The sequence below is a fragment of the Oncorhynchus mykiss genome, chromosome 12, assembly GCF_013265735.2.
Source record: "Oncorhynchus mykiss isolate Arlee chromosome 12, USDA_OmykA_1.1, whole genome shotgun sequence".
Classification (NCBI taxonomy): Eukaryota; Metazoa; Chordata; class Actinopteri; order Salmoniformes; family Salmonidae; genus Oncorhynchus; species Oncorhynchus mykiss.
This window is the reverse complement of record NC_048576.1, coordinates 51,360,741-51,380,354: the sequence shown is the minus strand read 5'-3', so window position 1 is coordinate 51,380,354 and position 19,614 is coordinate 51,360,741. Positions and strand designations below refer to the sequence as shown.

At 42.7% G+C, this 19,614-nt stretch overlaps 1 protein-coding gene across 4 annotated transcripts in view; it reads right to left on the bottom strand.

The window, feature by feature from the left end:
• Positions 1-17,266, bottom strand: part of LOC110537742 (janus kinase and microtubule-interacting protein 2) — a 40,094-nt gene extending 22,828 nt beyond the window's left edge. For 3 of the 4 annotated variants that reach the window (XM_021624101.2, XM_021624102.2, XM_021624100.2), the window contains exons 1-3: positions 16,640-17,265; positions 1,395-1,617; positions 397-894 (exon numbers count right to left, since the gene is read on the bottom strand). In XM_021624101.2, coding sequence (XP_021479776.1) covers positions 397-894; positions 1,395-1,523 — 627 coding nt within the window. In that variant the 5' untranslated portion in view covers positions 1,524-1,617; positions 16,640-17,265. Of the gene's footprint in view, positions 1-396; positions 895-1,394; positions 1,618-16,639 lie in introns of all 4 variants that reach the window. The other variant, XM_021624099.2, reaches the window with a different exon arrangement.
• Between the last annotated feature and the right edge of the window lie 2,348 nt (positions 17,267-19,614).

Sequence of the window (19,614 nt, the reverse complement as noted above, 5' to 3'; positions counted from 1 at the left end):
ACTGTAATAAGCACTTAGTATAAGCAATTTTTTATTTAACCTCTTGAGATGGGAAAACTTGTTTTTGATGAAGTCGAACATGTGCTCTTCATGATAGAATATAACAATTTGGCACCAAATTGGTGGAACGACCCCAATGTTCTGCAGACTTGCATGATTGGTATGACATAATCCATAGAGACATCGCTCCATCACAAAAGACAGAGACTCTACTAAACTACTCTATATGCTGCTCAGAACTTATCTGACAGATAATTTTCCTGGGCCAACTATCTGTATGGAGCGATGAGATGTATAGACCAGCTACGGCTACGTCTGGTATTCAGCAAGACATGTATCCACAATCAGACCCTCTGCTCTACCCTCTACCCATCCTCCAGTCAAGACAGTTGTTACCAGTCTGCGGATGTCCTTCTCGCTGTCCCACTTGATCTTGGAGATCTGTTCCTGATGCATCTGATGCTCGGAGCGCAGATCCCCGGCCTTCATCTTATCCGCCTGAATCATGGTGCTGAGCGCCTCGTCCGTCTGCTTTTTGTTCTGCTTCAGCTCCGAGATCTCTTGCAGCAGCTTGACCCTCTCCACGTCGAAAAAGCGTCGTGCCTCCTCCTTGGCCTCTAGGGTCAGCGCCGTGCGCACCTTCTCTCCGCTGCCGTCCCGCATTGCGCTCAGCGCCGCCTTGAGCCGCTGGTTCTCCTGGTCCTTGATCTTGGCCACCCGGGCCTGCTCCTGCTCGTGCTGGCGGACCAGGTTCTCCCTGAGTGCCTGGAGCTCTTTTTGCTTCTCCTCGTGCCATTTGGCTCGCTGCTCTGTCAGCGTGGCCGTGTGCCGGTGCTGCTCCTGCTCCCGGATCCGCTTGCACTCTTGCACCTTCTCACGCTCCAACTTACTCACCTAGGCCCCGGGAAGAGAGGGAGAGGAGACAAAGAGAACTGGGTCAACATCATAAAAGCAGCAAGGTTAGAGAGATACTACAGACAGCCTGAGGCCATTCTCTTCATCTAGCACCTATTATGTAGATAAAAAGATGTAATTACGGTGCCAAATATAATTCAAAACCACAGATAATGGCAGATAGGACCAAGCAGAGATCTCGATCTGCCATTGTAGAGCAGGTGAATGTACAACAACAGCAATAGCCTACATCTACTGTGTGCCAACTGTGAAGGGGGTATACCTCAGCCAGACCAGGTCAATATATACCTCAAAACATCACTGTACATCTAGGTAAAACCTTGTAAAACATTGAAAGCGAGCTGTATGTCAAAGGTTGTGTGTAGTGACTATAAGTAAGACGTTCAATGCCACACCTCATCTGCAGTTGAAACCCACTGTGACAGGCGCATTTGAGAAGGGACGATTTACATGCAACGTAGTGTTACAAAATGGCCTACCTTGCATTTCTCTTGATGCAGTTCTATTTGAATGTCAGTCAGTTTGGACCTGAGATCTTCGTTAGCCGCCTGTAGGGCAGAGATGAGCGCTTCGGGCTTCTCGCCCTTGGTACGGCCCTTCTTCGCCATTGAGTCAAATACTACAGCTCCTCCAATGCTTTCATAGAGACTTCCCGAGGTTTCCAGTTCTTCCTCTTCCTCATTATCTTAGTAGACAGTAGAGCTGTGTGTGGGGAGGAATAAAAAAAAAACATTTTTGACAATTGTAATTGAAGGATATGGAGCTCAACTCAACTTAACTGTTTACAAACATTGATTATTCAAGTATAATAGTAAAGCAGTTAATTGCATGGTGCTGGCAATGTACAGTACAGTATTGGCAGTAGCCACTGGTCAGGAGTGGCTCATTGACTTAGACAGGTCAGGCAGCTGCACAGTGAGTCAACATTGACCAGGTTTCCATCCTCACAGATGACGACAAAAGGACAGTGTCAGCCAGTGGTTTTCTATGCCAAATGTTCCAACCCGTTAGACTGATGCAGACCAGCGCACATAATTGAACATCAGCATGTGGAAGAACCGGTAGGCTACATCCACAACGCGTTATACATAAGGTGAGACGCAACTTGATGCGGCGACGGGTCTAAAGGAATTGTATTTAAAGAACATTGTTTGTTTGATCTGAGCGGTCTAGTTTTATAACGTCTCATGTCGTCGGCTGGAGTTTCCAAGATTCAACATGTCAAATCTTTAGCTATGGATCTTAATTTGATCACTCTTTTGTTGCTGAGAATTTTCCTGCAGAAAATGCAAACTTGTCGTGTATTGGAGGTTTTTAAAAGGCTTCTAAAGTTTGTAATTTCCACTTTAAAATGTCAGTCTTGATTTGCCCTACTGTTCATTTTATCAAACGCAACAAAAAAAATCCATTAATTATAATCCACATAATAATTCACATTTCCTGTTGCTACAGGATTATTTTCCTGCCGTAGCAAACTGGCTCAAATAAAGATCCTACCCTGTAGATTGCTGATATTTATCTGACAAGTCACAAAGTGTACCCTGTTTCTGGTGCATATATTTCTTAACACTTGTTTGGTACAACACCTTGCTACAACAAGTGGCAACCTTGTTTTAAAGTTTCATCACGTCATTGAAAAGAGGCACCGTTACCGTGGAAACGGTCTCAATTGAAGGTCTCTTCTCCTTGATCTGAATGCCCCATCTTTAGTCAGCTGTTATGCAACACAACATTCTAAAACTGGCAAGTTTTTAATCTCGCCTCATCTCATGACAGCTGTTGTATCTGAACTGACTTTAGAGGTGAACATTCTGAAAAGTCACTGTTGAAACAACATTGTTTGTCTAACTGTACAAATCATGTGGTAGTCATGGCAATTTGATGTATGACACTCTGCATGTGTTATACATGTTTGATAAGAAAATGGGTGTTGGGTGTTAGAGTAGAGAGTGGGGGAGAGGAAGGGCAGCTGTATATACACTGGTAGTGATGCATAAAGTAGGGCACAGCATGGTGCTGTGTGCTTGCATAAGGAGATATATCCTAACGTAAAAGAAACACCTGAAACTAGATTCCCTACATACTGGTCTTGACGAGGAGAGAGAAAAAAAAGTTGGGGGAGGTTCTCTTCAGACTCTCTCTTTTTTTTAAAGGAAGGTGGAGAAACACTCTCTTCATATTTTGGGATGCTATGTTGACAGACAAATTAGACACAGTGGGAGAGAGGTGAAGGGAAGTCACATTGAGAAAAGAGCACACAGAGATTGAACCCCGGTCCCCAAGGGGAGTCATATTTGTGCATGGAGCCAGGAGTGTTACCACCGCACCACTGGAGCACATAGCAGAAGTCTCTTACGAAGACTGTATAACCCATGCGCTATAGTCTAAGATTTCGGATGAAAATTACAATGTCACGTCTCTTCCTCGTGCGCTTATCAGTCCACTAGTGCTAGGCTTTTTAATCGCTGGTGAGTGTTGCTCATGGCTTCTGACCAAAGGACCATGGCTGTTTTGTTGAATTACTGTTGATATTATTTGCAGAGTGTGAATGTGCAGACAGAAAGAGACAATGTCTCATCCACTGTTCAAAATCAAAGCCATATAGGCTATTCTCTGGAGTCTTTACGACCATACCAAATGGGTCTGTTCTGGAACATTTGATCCTAAAAGAAAAAGAAGGACATGGCTAGGATAGCTGTGGTTCCATGCCACATCAGAATGTCAAAAGGCGTAACGCAACCTAATAACGTGCCCGAAAGTCATCCTAGTTGTTGTCTGAAAACATTATGGAATCCTAACTTCTAAATACAACGTATTAAACATTGTTCATTGTGGGCTAATCAACAGTTACAAGCACGGATGCATGCAAGACAGATTCAAGGCACTAGCTTTGATCAAAGCACTTCTGGGCAAGGGCCAGCCGAGAGTGTAGTAAAATAACTGAAAATAATCACAGAGAATTAGGTATGTATGAAATGCAAAACTAATGTAAGGGAAGTCAATGAAATGGTATTGAAATGAATGCTGACAGACACTGTTACAAGGTCCACTAGCATTGTGGCTGGGTGAACACATACAGATACTTTATCAGTGAAGGGCTGTCTGGCTCCAATGTCCTCCGTTACACTCTGTTGCAAACTCCAGATTTAACGGGCATTATTAACATTTAGTGGAATTACTGAGTTGAAAATCGTTCATAGGATTTTAGGTAACAATCAATAGCTCAATAATGTAGGGATGACAGTATTTGACGGTATTTGATGTTTTTAGAATAAATGTGCTAAATATGATTCATGAATAGTGCATGACCTTAGGGTGGAAACAAATACTGTACATCCAAAATGTTTTTAATGGGGCTTTCATTCTTCTGATTGTTCTACACATTTTGCTCATGGATTCCACCATGTGGAACAAACCAATTATCTGTCGGCATTTATAAAATTACCCTCGAAACTTCCTGTTTCCATCACAGCTGTCGTGATATTTTTTCTTATATGATTTTCGCATAAAAACTGTGGTTAGTGACCATGTATTTTCAACGGATTCAATGGCAGTTCTTACTAAATCCACAGGGTGATTCTGGCACCCGAACTGCCACACAAGTAAGTTTCATTGCAAAAAAGTATATGTGCACACTTTCAGCGCCAGCGCTGCTTCACAGGCACTAGTGATGAGCATTCAGATTTTTTTCAACGAGGCGGATCTTTTGGCTCTGTTTATCTAAAAGAGCCATTCACTTGGCTCCCAAATGGCTCTTTGTTCAGTAGAGCATAGAAATTGATGAAAAACGATGAAAAATGTACAGTTCCGTGAAAATGTATTTGCCCCCTTTCTGATTTTCTCTACTTTTGCATATATATTTTAACTGAATGTTTTCAATTGTCGTGTTACTTGTTCATTTAGGTTTCCTTTATCTAATATTAGGTTGAACATATGACAACATTCAGCATCAAAAATATTTTTCCTAATTTTGTTGTGATTAAATTGCGATTTTGTGTCACTGGCCTACACACAATACCCAATAATGTCAAAGTGGAATGATGTTTTTAGAAATGTTTACAAATGAATTAAAAATTATGCGCTGAAATGTATTGAGTCTAACTATTCAACCCCTTTGTTATGGCAAGCCTAAATATAGGAGTGAAAAATTGCTTAACAAATAATACGTTTTTGAATTACTTCCTCTGTACCTCACACATACAATTATCTGCAAGGTCATTCAGTCGAGCAGTGAATTTCAAACACAGATTCAACCACAAAGACCAGGGAGGTTTCCCAAACAGACATTGAATAATATACATTTGAGCATGGGGAAGATTTTAATTACACTTTGGATGGTGTATCAATACACCCAGTCACTCTCCATATTTTCAAGCATAGTGGTGGCTGCATCATGTTATAGGTATGCTTGTATTCGTTAAGGACTGGGGAGTTTTTCAGGATAAAAAAGAAATGGAATGGAACTAAGCACAGGCAAAATCCTAGAGTAATATCTGGCTCAGTCTGCTTTCCACCAGACACTTGGGGATTAGTTCACCTTTCAGCAGGACAATAACCAAAAACACAAGGCCAAATCTACACTGGAGTTGCTTATCAAGAAGACAGTGAATGTTCCTGAGTGGACTAGTTACAATTTGCACTTAAATCTACTTGAAACTTGAAAAAAATATGGCAAGAACTGAAAATGGTTGTCTAGCAAAAATCAACAACCAATTTGACAAAGCTTGAAGAATTTTGAAAAGAATAATGGTCAAACAATACACAATTCAGGTGTGGAAAACTCTTAGAGACATACCCAGAAAGACTCACCGCTGTAATCGCTGCCAAAGTTGCTCCAACAAAGTATTGACTCGGGGTGTGAATACTTATGTAAATTAGATATTTCTGTATTTTATATTCACTACATTTGCAAACATTTATAAAAAACACATTTTCACTTTGTCATCATGGGGTATTTTGTGAAGATGGGTGAGATCCATTTTGAATTCAGGCTGTAACACAACAAAATGTGGAATAAGTCAAAGGCTAAGAATACTTTCTGAAGGCACTGTAATTGTATGTGTGGGGTACAGAGATATGGTAGTCATTCAGAAAAAGTCAAGGGTTATGAATACTTTCCGAAGGAAATGTATCTGTAAGGTCCCTCAGTGGTGTGGCTGTGTAACTTTTGGAGGATTTGAGGGCCTATGCCAAAACGTTTCAACCTCCTGAGGGGGAAGACGTGCTGTCGTGCCTTCTTTGTAACTGTTGGCGTGTGAGAGGACCATTTGAAGTCATTCCCGATTTGGACACTGAAGAGCTTGAGGCTCTTGACCAGCTCCAACCGTTTTACACTACACTACACATGAGGGCTAATGCTGTGTTAACCCAGTAACTAACCATGCTAGAGGAATGCTGCGGTAGACTACAATCGGTCAGAACCAGGTGGCGATGGTTAAACGAATATGTAAGACTCATAAATCAGATTATTGTCCTATTTCATATTTGGTGATGGGACATAATCCCAGCTCACACTTCAGGAAAAAATATATATTATTGGGTCACACCCAGTATGTGAAAGAAAGGGCAAAAAAAAGAGAGAAAAAAATACAGTTTCCAAATAGTTGCCCAACTCTCTGCACAGATACACACCTCACATTTCACCAATAAGCTTACATATCGGCATTCCCCTCACTCCCTTTACACTGAGTTAAGGTTGACATTTCGAGCGCCAAGCCTCATCCTCTCTGCCCCTCTCTAACAGGTCAACGAAATCTCTAGGCAAATGCTCCAGCATCAGCTGCCACACTTAGTATAACAGTATTCATTTCCTTTCATCCTGCTAAAACCTAGCAGTGTCCCGGACACATTTTGCATAACCGAGGAATTCAAACAAGGCTGCAATGAAAGCTAATGGGACTGTAGAGGCTGTGTTGGCATCAAAACCCGGGTTGTAAACAACGTTTCTATTCGAGCGTTTTGACGTAGCAATGGACCAATAGTTCTCGAGCAAAGATGAAAAAAAACGGACGCCTCTGGCTTCCCGTTACAACCTACCCGCTTTATGCGACCCATTGTGTGCCGTACAGCGTCTTCCCACCAGAGGTAGCGCTTATCTCGCAGATTTAAAACATGCTTAACCTTATACACTTGTAAGAAACCTTCATTATTCATGATTTTCGTTTTCAATGAGCATTCGTTTTAATATTATTATGGCCAATATTAAACACATGTGGTCATCAATAACACAAACAATGAATCAGTCAATAATGAATTGGATGAGAATTTGATGTGTAGAATCTTAAAAGAATACCACTGTGCCAAACTCTGATCAAACCCGTCACCTGCTGACAAAGAGCATTTGTTTTTTGCTCTCACGTTTGCAGTGTTAACGTTTTGAAATACCTTTGCCGAGCCAACCTATTCCCTAGAGCTGTGTGTTCAATACGTGTGCTATCTGTTAAAGTTGTTTGCAAAGTACACGCTCTAACCCAAGTTGAGAGGCGGCATTCCTGCGTGCCTCTCTTTCTGCTCTTGATTGTGCACAGGTGAAGAAAATGAACAAAACTCCCTAAAATACAGCATGTCACCAAACTGCAATAGTTGTGAATTATATGGAATGTTTTTTGTTTATTGGCATCCCTGTAAACAGGTACTGACAGGAGGCATGAGCCACCTCCCTCAGGCTACTCCCAGCCATCACCTCCTCATAAGCAGCCTGTAGCTATTTGGGGGTGTAACGGTGCTGTTTATTGGGCTGTTGTTGGGTATTTCCCTTTCCAGACATTTCCTGTCATAATACAGTTAAAATCGTTTTTTTGAGTGTGTGTGTTCATGCAACATCATTCATAAAGATCGTGCCAAGGAGATGGACTAACAAATGTGAATATCATGTATGTATGTGATGGAGTGAGAGGACAGAGGTGAGTTGTTGTTACAACTTGTGGTTAGTTGTTATATAATTTTTTTTTACATTAATATTGTTGTGTTATACAGTAATTTACTAAGCGTTAAGTAGTTTATAAAAGTATTTATCTCGCGCTATTGGAAGTTATAATATGAACCCTAATCATTCCCATGCTTTGTTCATTAACATTATATAAAGGAACATTATATTCCTTCATCTCTCTCTTTGAACAGAATCACAATTCATCCCCTCTTAAAATAAAGTTCCCTACTTTGTGTAACTCATATATTTAACAATATTTATTTATTTATCAAGACTACTAATGGTGAGTGTAAAGTGAATTACTTGTGAGCTCGTCAATAGTTAATTCAATCAACAGTACATTTGTCGCGTCATCACTGCGAGCCGTCACGACTCTCAAAAGCCGTGATGGCCGCAGTTCACTTCAGAAGATAACTTTCGCCCCGCTCTAAAACTCCCTATTCAAATTCGACACAAACCTTCAAGTAGGTATGTAATGAGACATTATATAAGCTCTTTATAGTGTTTTATTGACATTTTAGAGGCGATAAGTTGAACAAATTGGGTGAAAAAGGCTGTATCCCCCACACAGCATATATTCCCCTTTCACTATCACTCAGTAGCCTTCGCTTCCCCCTTCGCCAATGCCTTCTTCGATCATGCAGAGACGGGCAGCCTGGAGGTCTCGTTATTGATTTTACTGGAAAGGGGAGAAATTGTGCTTCGCAATGGAATTAATATTACAGTTGACCTGGAAGAATTAAATTTGTATGTTTATGTGTATGTATGTGCCAATTCCTGTTCTGTATTTTAAACACATTGGGGATGTTGTCTGTGTAGGAGTTTGTACAGGACTTCTCTGATCCTGTAACAAGAGAATGTGGTGTTGCTTGATGAGATCCATGCTGCCCATCTCAAGGTCCCTCTCCCAGAGTCTTAATACTGTACATTATCTATATTGTATTTATCCCAAGTATGAATTGACTCATAAAAGTAAGAGATATAACACTTTGAGTCTGTGAATTGGAGGAAGCATTTATCAACTGGACCCGTCAACGACCCATCTAGAGGTAATGTATTGTCACTCCGAAATAAAATGCAGAACTTGCAAGAAACCATAAAAGTGCATTTGCGGGATACCAAACATAGCTTGGATTTGTGTAAAACACATCAGTACTTTGTTTGGGTATAGGTCCCCAGTAACTGATTCCTCTGCTGAGCCATGAGTCGAAGATACTGTTGTTAAATCCTGGAGGGAATGCTCTATTGCTTCTATCAGTGATGAGGATATACCTTTCCTACCAGTGAGGGTTCATCAGCTCCAGCCACATTTGAACTGTACAGTAGATCACAGGGTTATTCAAAATGTTTGATGGTATTTGTTTACTATTACGAGTAAGAACACTTAACAATGCCATAGGTGCACAGCCCCATGCTTCTGGAGACTGTGTCCCACCCCTGAGATAGTCTTGCATCCATTCAAAAATGGATGCAAGGTATGGCATGCCCAATTGAAGTTCAGCATATTGGGCAGAGCTAACCCTCCTGTGTCTTTGGGTAGTTGTAGCATCCTCCTTTTACCACACCAAACGATTTAGAGAGGTCCGTCTCTACACTCTTCACCATTTTTCTAGTGAAATGTCCTCTTATTTCATTCATCAAATCTCAGGGCCAGTTAGAGTGCAAGTAGTTAGGCTCAAACAAGCAGTAAGAGAATAGGTCTATCTCCTCGTAGCACACTCTGGCATTAACACATCTTCCCCCTGGATTTAAGCCTGAAGCAGAACTCCAAGACATAAGGCAAGTAAGGCTTATGAACAATGAGAAAGGGGAGAAGGCAGTGAGGTTCCCGCAGCAGGAGTGGCCTGTTTCCCAGCTCTGATGCATGGTGAGGGTTGAACACAACATCATTAAGCACACTGGCATCATGACCCACTTAACTCTCCACTGAGACATCAAATCTGTGTTACTACCGGATTCTGCAGATGATGCATTGTAGCCGCGCGCCACAGTCATGAATAAAGACTTCTGGTGTTCCAGTAGCATTTGACCAATTTTCTGCTTTTGATAGAAAATGTAGGCCGTGTATTACGCTGTGTTTAAGTACTCATGTCATGTTTGTATGGTACATTCCTAAGCAACACTGCTGTTTGATACCACTTTGTTTGTGATAGTAATTCCTAATTGAAGAGTTTCCAAAACACTATATATACATTTTCCGAAATGTTAGCAAATCCGCATTTTTTATGGGAATTACGTTTTTTTTCTCACACGTCTAACCATGCATTGTTAAATCACAGACATGTTTGTTTGAAATCTATCACTTGACGGTTTCTTTTCAGAGACAAATAATCATGTTTTTTTTCCTAAACGAGATATATCCGCATCACTCTCATAGAAAAAAGTAGTACCGCAAGGTTTTACACAGTCAAATGTGACAAATAATTACATTTGTATTAAAGAACTGTACAAATTATACATTTGTGACATTGATATATATATATATATAAATATACATTTGAAGTCGGAAGTTTACATACACCTTAGCCAACTAGATTTAAACTCAGTTTTTCACAATTCCTGACATTTAATCCTAGGAAAAACTCACTGTCTTAGGTCAGTTAGGATCACCACTTTATTTTAAGGATGTGAAAAGTCAGAATAATAGTAGAGAGAATGATTTATTTCAGCTTTTATTCCTTTCATCACATTCCCAGCGGGTCAGAAGTTAACATGCACTCAATTAGTATGTGGTAGCATTGCATCAAATGTTTCGGGTAGCCTTCCACAAGCTTCCGTTTTACTGTGAATATAGATACTTTTGTACCTGTTTCCTCCAGCACCTTCACAACGTCCTTTGCTGTTGTTATGGGATTGATTTGCACTTTTCGCACCAAAGTACGTTCATCTCTAGGAGACAGAACGCGTTTCCTTCCTGAGTGGTATGACGGCTGTGTGGTACCATGGTGTTTATATTTGCTTACTATTGTTTGTACAGATGAACGTGGTACCTTCAGGCATTTGGAAATTGCTCCCAAGGATGAACCAGACTTGTGGAGGTCTGCTATTTTTTCTGAGGTCTTGGCTGATTTCTTTTGATTTTCCCATGGTGTCAATCAAAGAGGCACTGAGTTTGAAGGTAGGCCTTGAAATACATCCACAGGTACACCTCCAATTGACTCAAATTATGTAAATTAGCCTATCATAAGCTTCTAAAGCCATGACATAATTTTCTGGAATTTTCCAAGCTGTTTAAAGGCACAGTCAAATCAGTGTATGTAAACTTCTGACCCACTGGAATTGTGATACAGTGAATTATAAGTGAAATAATCTGTCTGTAAACAATTGTTGAAAAATTACTTGCACAAAATGGATGTCCTAACCGACTTGCCAAAACTATAGTTTGTTAACAAGAAATTTGTGGAGTGGTTGAAAAACGAGTTTTAATGACTCCAAACTAAGTGTATGTAAACTTAAGACTTCAACTGTATATATAACCTTCCAGAAGGACAACCATCTCTGCAGCACTCCACCAATCAGGCCTTTATAGTAGAGTGGCCAGACGGAAGCCACTCCTTAGTAAAAGGCACATGAAAGCCTACTTGGAGTTTGCCTAATGGCACCTAAAGGATTCTCAGACCATGAGAAACAAGATTCTCTGGTCTGATGAAAGCAAGATTGAACTATTTGGCCTGAATGCCAAGCGTAACGTCTTGAGGCAACCTGACACCATCCCTACAGTGAAGCATGGTGGTGGCAGCATCATGCTTTGGGGATTTTCTTCAGCGGTAGAGACTGGAAGACTAGTCAGGATCAAGGGAAAGATGAAAGGAGCAAAGTACAGAAAGATCCTTGATGAAAACCTGCTCCAGAGCCCTCAAGACCTCAAACTGGGGGCGAAGGTTCACCTTCCAACAGGACAACGACCCTAAGCACACAGCCAAGACAACACAGGAGTGGCACTGGGAAAAGTATCTGAATGTCCATGAGTGGCCCAGCCAGAGCCCAGACTTGAACCTGATTGAACATCTCTGGAGAGACTAGGGCTGTGGTGGTCACAAACTTTCGTCAGCCGGTGATTGTCAAGATAATCACGGTAAATGGCTGGTAATTAACATAAACACATTTACCATCTCCTGGCTTCCACAAATAACCTACAAGCCACTGATGCAGACCTTTGGAAGGCCAGCATCCCGGAGTTGCCTCTTCACTGTTGACATTGAGACTGGTGTTTTGTGGGTATTATTTAATGAAGCTGCCAGTTGAGGACTTGTGTGGCGTCTGTTTCTCAAACTAGAAACTCTAATGTACTTGTCCTCTTGCTCAGTTGTGCACCGGGGACTCCCACTCCTCTTTCTATTCTGGTTAGAGCCAGTTTACGCTGTTCTGTGAAGGGAGTAGTACACAGCATTGTACAAAATCCTCAGTTTCTTGGCAATTTCTCGCATGGAATAGCCTTCATTTCTCAGAACAAGAATAGCCTGAGAAGTTTCAGAAGAAAGTACTTTGTTTCTGGCCACTTTGAGCCTGTAATCAAACCCACAAATGCTGACGCTCCAGATACTCAACTAGTCTAAAGAAGGCCAGTTTTATTGCTTCTTTAATCAGAACAGTTTTCAGCTGTGCTAACATAATTTCAAAAGGGTTTTCTAATGATCAATTAGCCTTTTAAAATTATAAACATGGATTAGCTAACACAACGTGCCATTGGAACACAGGAGTGATGGTTGCCGATAATGGGCCTCTGTATGCCTATGTAGATATTCCATTAAAATATCTGCAGTTTCCAGTTACAATAGTAATTTACAACATTAACAATGTCTACATTGTATTTCTGATCAATTTGATGTTCTTTAAATGGACAAGAAATTAGCTTTTCTTTCAAAAACAAGGACATTTCTAAGTGACCCCAACGGTAGTGAATATATATATATACAGTGCCTTGCGAAAGTATTCGGCCCCCTTGAACTTTGCGACCTTTTGCCACATTTCAGGCTTCAAACATAAAGATATAAAACTGTATTTTTTTGTGAAGAATCAACAACAAGTGGGACACAATCATGAAGTCGAACAACATTTATTGGATATTTCAAACTTTTTTAACAAATCAAAAACTGAAAAATTGGGCGTGCAAAATTATTCAGCACCCTTAAGTTAATACTTTGTCGCGCCACCTTTTGCTGCGATTACAGCTGTAAGTCGCTTGGGGTATGTCTCTATCAGTTTTGCACATCCAGAGACTGAAATTGTTTCCCATTCCTCCTTGCAAAACAGCTCGAGCTCAGTGAGGTTGGATGGAGAGCATTTGTGAACAGCAGTTTTCAGTTCTTTCCACAGATTCTCGATTGGATTCAGGTCTGGACTTTGACTTGGCCATTCTAACACCTGGATATGTTTATTTTCGAACCATTCCATTGTAGATTTTGCTTTATGTTTTGGATCATTGTCTTGTTGGAAGACAAATCTCCGTCCCAGTCTCAGGTCTTTTGCAGACTCCATCAGGTTTTCTTCCAGAATGGTCCTGTATTTGGTTCCATCCATCTTCCCATCAATTTTAACCATCTTCCCTGTCCCTGCTGAAGAAAAGCAGGCCCAAACCATGATGCTGCCACCACCATGTTTGACAGTGGGGATGGTGTGTTCAGCTGTGTTGCTTTTACGCCAAACATAACGTTTTGCATTGTTGCCAAAAAGTTCAATTTTGGTTTCATCTGACCAGAGCACCTTCTTCCACATGTTTGGTGTGTCTCCCAGGTGGCTTGTGGCAAACTTTAAACAACACTTTTTATGGATATCTTTAAGAAATGGCTTTCTTCTTGCCACTCTTCCATAAAGGCCAGATTTGTGCAATATACGACTGATTGTTGTTCTATGGACAGAGTCTCCCACCTCAGCTGTAGATCTCTGCAGTTCATCCAGAGTGATCATGGGCCTCTTGGCTGCATCTCTGATCAGTCTTCTCCTTGTATGAGCTGAAAGTTTAGAGGGACGGCCAGGTCTTGGTAGATTTTCAGTGGTCTGATACTCCTTCCATTTCAATATTATCGCTTGCACAGTGCTCCTTGGGATGTTTAAAGCTTGGGAAATCTTTTTGTATCCAAATCCGGCTTTAAACTTCTTCACAACAGTATCTCGGACCTGCCTGGTGTGTTCCTTGTTCTTCATGATGCTCTCTGCGCTTTTAACGGACCTCTGAGACTATCACAGTGCAGGTGCATTATACGGAGACTTGATTACACACAGGTGGATTGTATTTATCATCATTAGTCATTTAGGTCAACATTGGATCATTCAGAGATCCTCACTGAACTTCTGGAGAGAGTTTGCTGCACTGAAAGTAAAGGGGCTGAATAATTTTGCACGCCCAATTTTTCAGTTTTTGATTTGTTAAAAAAGTTTGAAATATACAATAAATGTTGTTCCACTTCATGATTGTGTCCCACTTGTTGTTGATTCTTCACAAAAAAATACAGTTTTATATCTTTATGTTTGAAGCCTGAAATGTGGCAAAAGGTCGCAAAGTTCAAGGGGGCCGAATACTTTCGCAAGGCACTGTATATATATATATATATATATATATATATAATCAATACAGTAATATGAGATCTGGGCTCTGGTCAAAAGTAGTGCACTATATAGGGAATAGGGGTGCCATTTGGGACTAAATCCTAACTCTAACCAAACGCTAAAGCATGAGGCTAGATTTATGATGGATTGAATTTATGCAGTATGTTAAACATACAGGATACGCACACTCCATTCAAGCTAATCAATGGATATATGGCATTTTGCAACAAACCCCATTTTAATACACATCTAAAAATCTATTTGTAAAAAAATCTTAGAACAGTAATATGTTACACACACATACATATAGACATGAGCAATCATTTCTGATGAAAAAACCACAACTGTGAACAATTGGTGGATGTAGCGTTTCGGAAATAAACTCTTCAAATTCTACTCTTATGCCAAAGACTACCCTTTAGGTGGGAGCTGCAAATGTATGGCTGTCTGTTTGCAAGGCATTGGTACGTGTCCAATTTCACCTTCTGCTCACAACTCAAACGACTTTATTTCCATTCTGACAAAAACAATGACAAGTGATAAAAAATATACATGCCACATAGTATACTATACATCATATTGATATAACCATTATATTCACATACAGTACATTTCATTGCATAAAATTGCAGCTTGTTTTGCAAGGCTCACTGCATTTGCCAATGCATATATTTTTCAGATTGCATGCTGCTGGAATATAATACATTTCCCAATGCCAAGCTAAACAAGTTGGATTTCAGTTTGCTCCAAATTGCCCTTGTCGTGTTATGTCCATGTCATTTCCTGATAAATATTACATTTTGGGACACATTTCTAAAGAGAATCCAGGTTATGCAAATTTTGCAGATGGTGCAGTTGGGCCACTCTTGTTTGCACCAAATGACCCCCTATTCCCTTTGCGCCCTGGTCAAAAGTAGTGCATTATATAAGGAATATGGTGCCATTTGGAATACAAGCCTCTGACTCCAGTGCTGGCTGTGCCAGAGGACCTGGGGTTTAATCACTGGGGTTTAACATTATCCTTCCTGTCTGATTATTTGGGCTGGACAGCACTTGTCATTGGATTACCACTGTGCCCCCCTCTCCTTTTACATCATTATTGTTAGTATTCACTGTACTCAACATACTATTTCCATGTGAACTATTAGATCCATATGAACTATTAAGATCTCTCTGACCAGGATTGATGAGAAAGCAGACCTTTGCTCTGAGGGTCGGCTGGTCTAGACTGGGCCTGTATTAACATCTAATCCCCAAACTATCAGCCATCCACAACAATGACCACAACATCCCAATGGTTGTGATCCCACAACAAAATGCTCTCCAGATATTGAGGCCTTCGGCCTATTACACAATGATTTGAAAAAGGATGTTGTGCCCAGTATTGGATAACCTAGCGGATGGATTGTGATATATCTAGGCCGTGCATGCATATAAACACTGTAGTACGCCTATCATGTCATATGGTTGTGTTGTATGTACATAGTTGACACGCTTATTACAAATGTCTTCAATCAGATTGGTTTCATTTTTGAGAACACAATTCCAGATCTTGTTAGATCTTGTTTTTAGGGTAACTATTGTTCTTATGGCTATGAATATAATGGGCCTTGCCCTATGTGTTGTCATATAAATATCACACACAACAATAAGCATACCAGATGGGACAGGTAGCCTAAATTATGGCGACAACAGCACCGTAGCACTAGCGAAAAAAGAGCAATGCAAGTCGGTTTACCCACGGCACTTCAACAACTGATGATTTATCCAACGTGTCATTAGCAGATGTCAGCTACAGTAACTAACAGAAAGACAGATGTTGCCAATTCATCGTGTGAATTCATAGTTTAAAATGGCCCTGGCCATAATATGCCTAAGCACCCACCAGCAATTTCCTCTCCATCTTTGAAAGGCTGCATGCTTTCTTATGCGCAGGCCAATACTGTAACTTCCGACAGTTAGCTACAGCTACACGCTCATTTAAAAATGACTACATAACAATTACCTTACGCATGAACTACGAAAAGCATAAAATTACATATAAACTCATCCATTTATAGATGCACTGCAATGTCTTGACATAAGATTGATAATAACGACAGTAATAACACACATACGGCGCTTGCGCTTCGTGAGAATTCCTATCAACCTGCTGCAAAAGCAGATACCTCTCTCCTATCGCTCTATTAGTCATACCTTGTCAAACAGTTTAAATAACATATGAAACAAATAGAAACAGAGCATTCTTACCGTGTAATTAATCTCCACAATGTATTAAGGCCTAAGGTTTTTAAAACCGTATCCATGGCCCTGGGTTTTTTTTCTCCGCTACTGCTCAGCATCAGCAGCCGACATACAATGAGAGCGCTGATGCTACGAGACCCCGCCCTCAGTCCCTTGCAGAGAAAATGAGCTCTCGTGTCCGTCTTCAGTACCGGGAACTGCGGTCTCTGCTGCTCCACCTTGTATGCGCCGCCGTCCTGTGCGCTGCGGCTATACACGAAGAGAAAGCTATTGCCCTCTATTTCTTTCTTATTTTCAGCTCTCTGGAAACAGTGTCAACCGCTCAGACAAAGGAATGATAAGCCCACAGCGTCGTTCGTTGAAGTGGAGGCAGCCGTCACTGTCGTTTTCAGGCACAAGGAAAATGAACGATATACATATCTAGGCTAGGATATGCCTTAGCTGGGGAGATTCCCTAAAAATACACCACTTCGATACAACTACGTCTTTTTTCGTATCAGTTTATGAAAATTTATGCAGCAGGTTAGCATAATGAACGTAGCAGGTTAGGATAATTCGGTTAAGGTTATGAAAAGGTTTAGGGTTAACGAAAATGCTCTCCTAACCCAAACTGTTACAAATAGTCACTTTGAAGTGGCGTGTTTTTAAGGAGTCAGGTTGTGACGACTGTGTGGGCGGAGTGTACCCCCGACAACATCAGTTGTTGTCAGTCAATACGGGGCAACAGTCAGAACAAAAGCTTTATTAAAAAGTATGGATTTCAGAAAATAAAAGCACATCGCTACAGAGGACAAACATAGTGCAATGGTTTTAAAGTAACTGTCTAGGGTTTCCAGATTTCTATTAAATATGACCTATAATTAAGTGGATTAGTTATCGGATAATCATGAAAAGTGAATAATGGTGAGTGAGAAAGGTACAGAGGCACAAATATCATGCCAACATGCTAACCTCTCACCATTACCAATAACGGGAGGAGGTTAGTATTTTTGGAGATATGACGAAGTCATAAGTCATTGACAAGTCATTGTGTGCTAGGATTATGGGACCAAATGCTAAACATTTGATTACTTTAATACATATATAAGTGAATTTGGCCAATGTCACGTTCTGACCTTTATTTCCTTTGTTTTGTCATTATTTAGTATGGTCAGGGCGTGAGTTGGGTGGGCAGTCTATGTTTGTTTTTCTATGATTTTGGTATTTCTATGTTTCGGCCTAGTATGGTTCTCAATCAGAGGCAGGTGTCATTAGTTGTCTCTGATTGAGAATCATACTTAGGTAGCCTGGGTTTCACTGTGTGTTTGTGGGTGATTGTTCCTGTCTCTGTGTTTGCACCAGATAGGACTATTTTGCGTTTTCACATTTCTTGTTTTTGTTAGTTTGTTCATGTGAAGTGATTTATTAAAACATGAATAACCACCACGCTGCGCTTTGGTCCGCCTCTCGTTCAGATGAAGAAAACCATTACAGAATCACCCACCCCAACAGGACCAAGCGGCGTGGTAACGGGCAACGGCAAAAGCAGCAGCAGGAGAAGCAACAGCGACGCAAAGAGGAATGGACTTGGGACGATGTGTTGGACGGCAAGGGTTGCTACACATGGGAGGAGAGCGGGAGAGGATCGCCTCTCCCTGGCGGGAGAGGATCGCCTTCCATGGGAACAGGTGGAGGCAGCGAGGAGAGCAGAGGCAACCAGAGAGTGGAGCCGGCGATATGAGGGAACACGGTTGGCAAGGAAGCACGGGAGTCAGCCCCAAAAATGTATTGGGGGGGGGGGCTAACAGGGAGTATTGCTACGCCAGGTAGGAGACCTGCGCAAACTCCCTGTGCTTACCGGGGGGCTAGAGAGACCGGGCAGGCACCGTGTTATGCAGTGGTGCGCACGGTGTCCCCAGTGCGGTTGCATAGCCCGGTGCGGTATATTCCAGCTCCGTGGATCGGCCGGGCTAGATTGAGCGTCGAGCCAAATGCCATGAAGCCGGCTCTACGCATCTGGCCGCCAGTGCGTCTCCTTGGGCCGGCTTACATGGCACCAACCTTGCTCACGGTGTCCCCGGTTCGCCTGCATAGCCCAGTGCGGGCTATTCCACCTCGCCGCACTGGCAGGGCGACCGGGACCATTCAACCGGGTAAGGTTGGGCAGGCTCGGTGCTCAAGAGCTCCAGTGCGCCTGCACGGCCCGGTCTATCCGTCACCACCTCCACGCACCAGCCCTCCGGTAGCAGCTCCTCGCTCCAGGCTTCCTGTGCGTGACCTCGGCCCAGTACCACCAGTGCCAGCACCACGCATCAGGCCTACAGTGTGCCTCGCTTGTCCAGCGCTGCCGGAGTCTCCCTCCTCTCCAGCGCTGCCGGAGTCTCCGGAGTGCCGCCAGTCAGCCAGGGGCCGCCTATGCCGCCCGTCAGCCAGGGGCCGCCAGTGCCGCCAGTCAGCCAGGGGCAGCCAGTGCCGCCAGTCAGCCAGGGGCCGCCAGTCAGCCAGGAGCCGCCAGTGCCGCCAGTCAGCCAGGGGCCGCCAGAGCCCCTCAGCCCAGAGGCGCCAGAGCCCCTCTGTCCCGAGCAGCTGCCCCTCTGTCCCGAGCAGCTGCCCCTCTGTCCCGAGCAGCTGTCCCTCTGTCCAGAGCAGCTGTCCCTCTGTCCCGAGCAGCTGTCCCTCTGTCCCGAGCAGCTGTCCCTCTGTCCCGAGCAGCCGTCCCTCTGTCCCGAGCAGCCGTCCCTCTGTCCCGAGCAGCCGCCCCTCTGTCCCGAGCAGCCGCCCCTCTGTCCCGAGCAGCCGTCCCTCTGTCCCGAGCAGCCGCCCCTCTGTCCCGAGCAGCCGCCCCTCTGTCCCGAGCAGCCGCCCCTCTGTCCCGAGCTGCCCCACCTCTGTCCCGAGCTGCCCCACCTCTGTCCCAAGCTGCCCCACCTCTGTCCCGAGCGGCCCCTCTGTCCAGTGGGGTCATTGAGAAGGGTGGTCATGGTGAGAAAGCCACGGAGGCG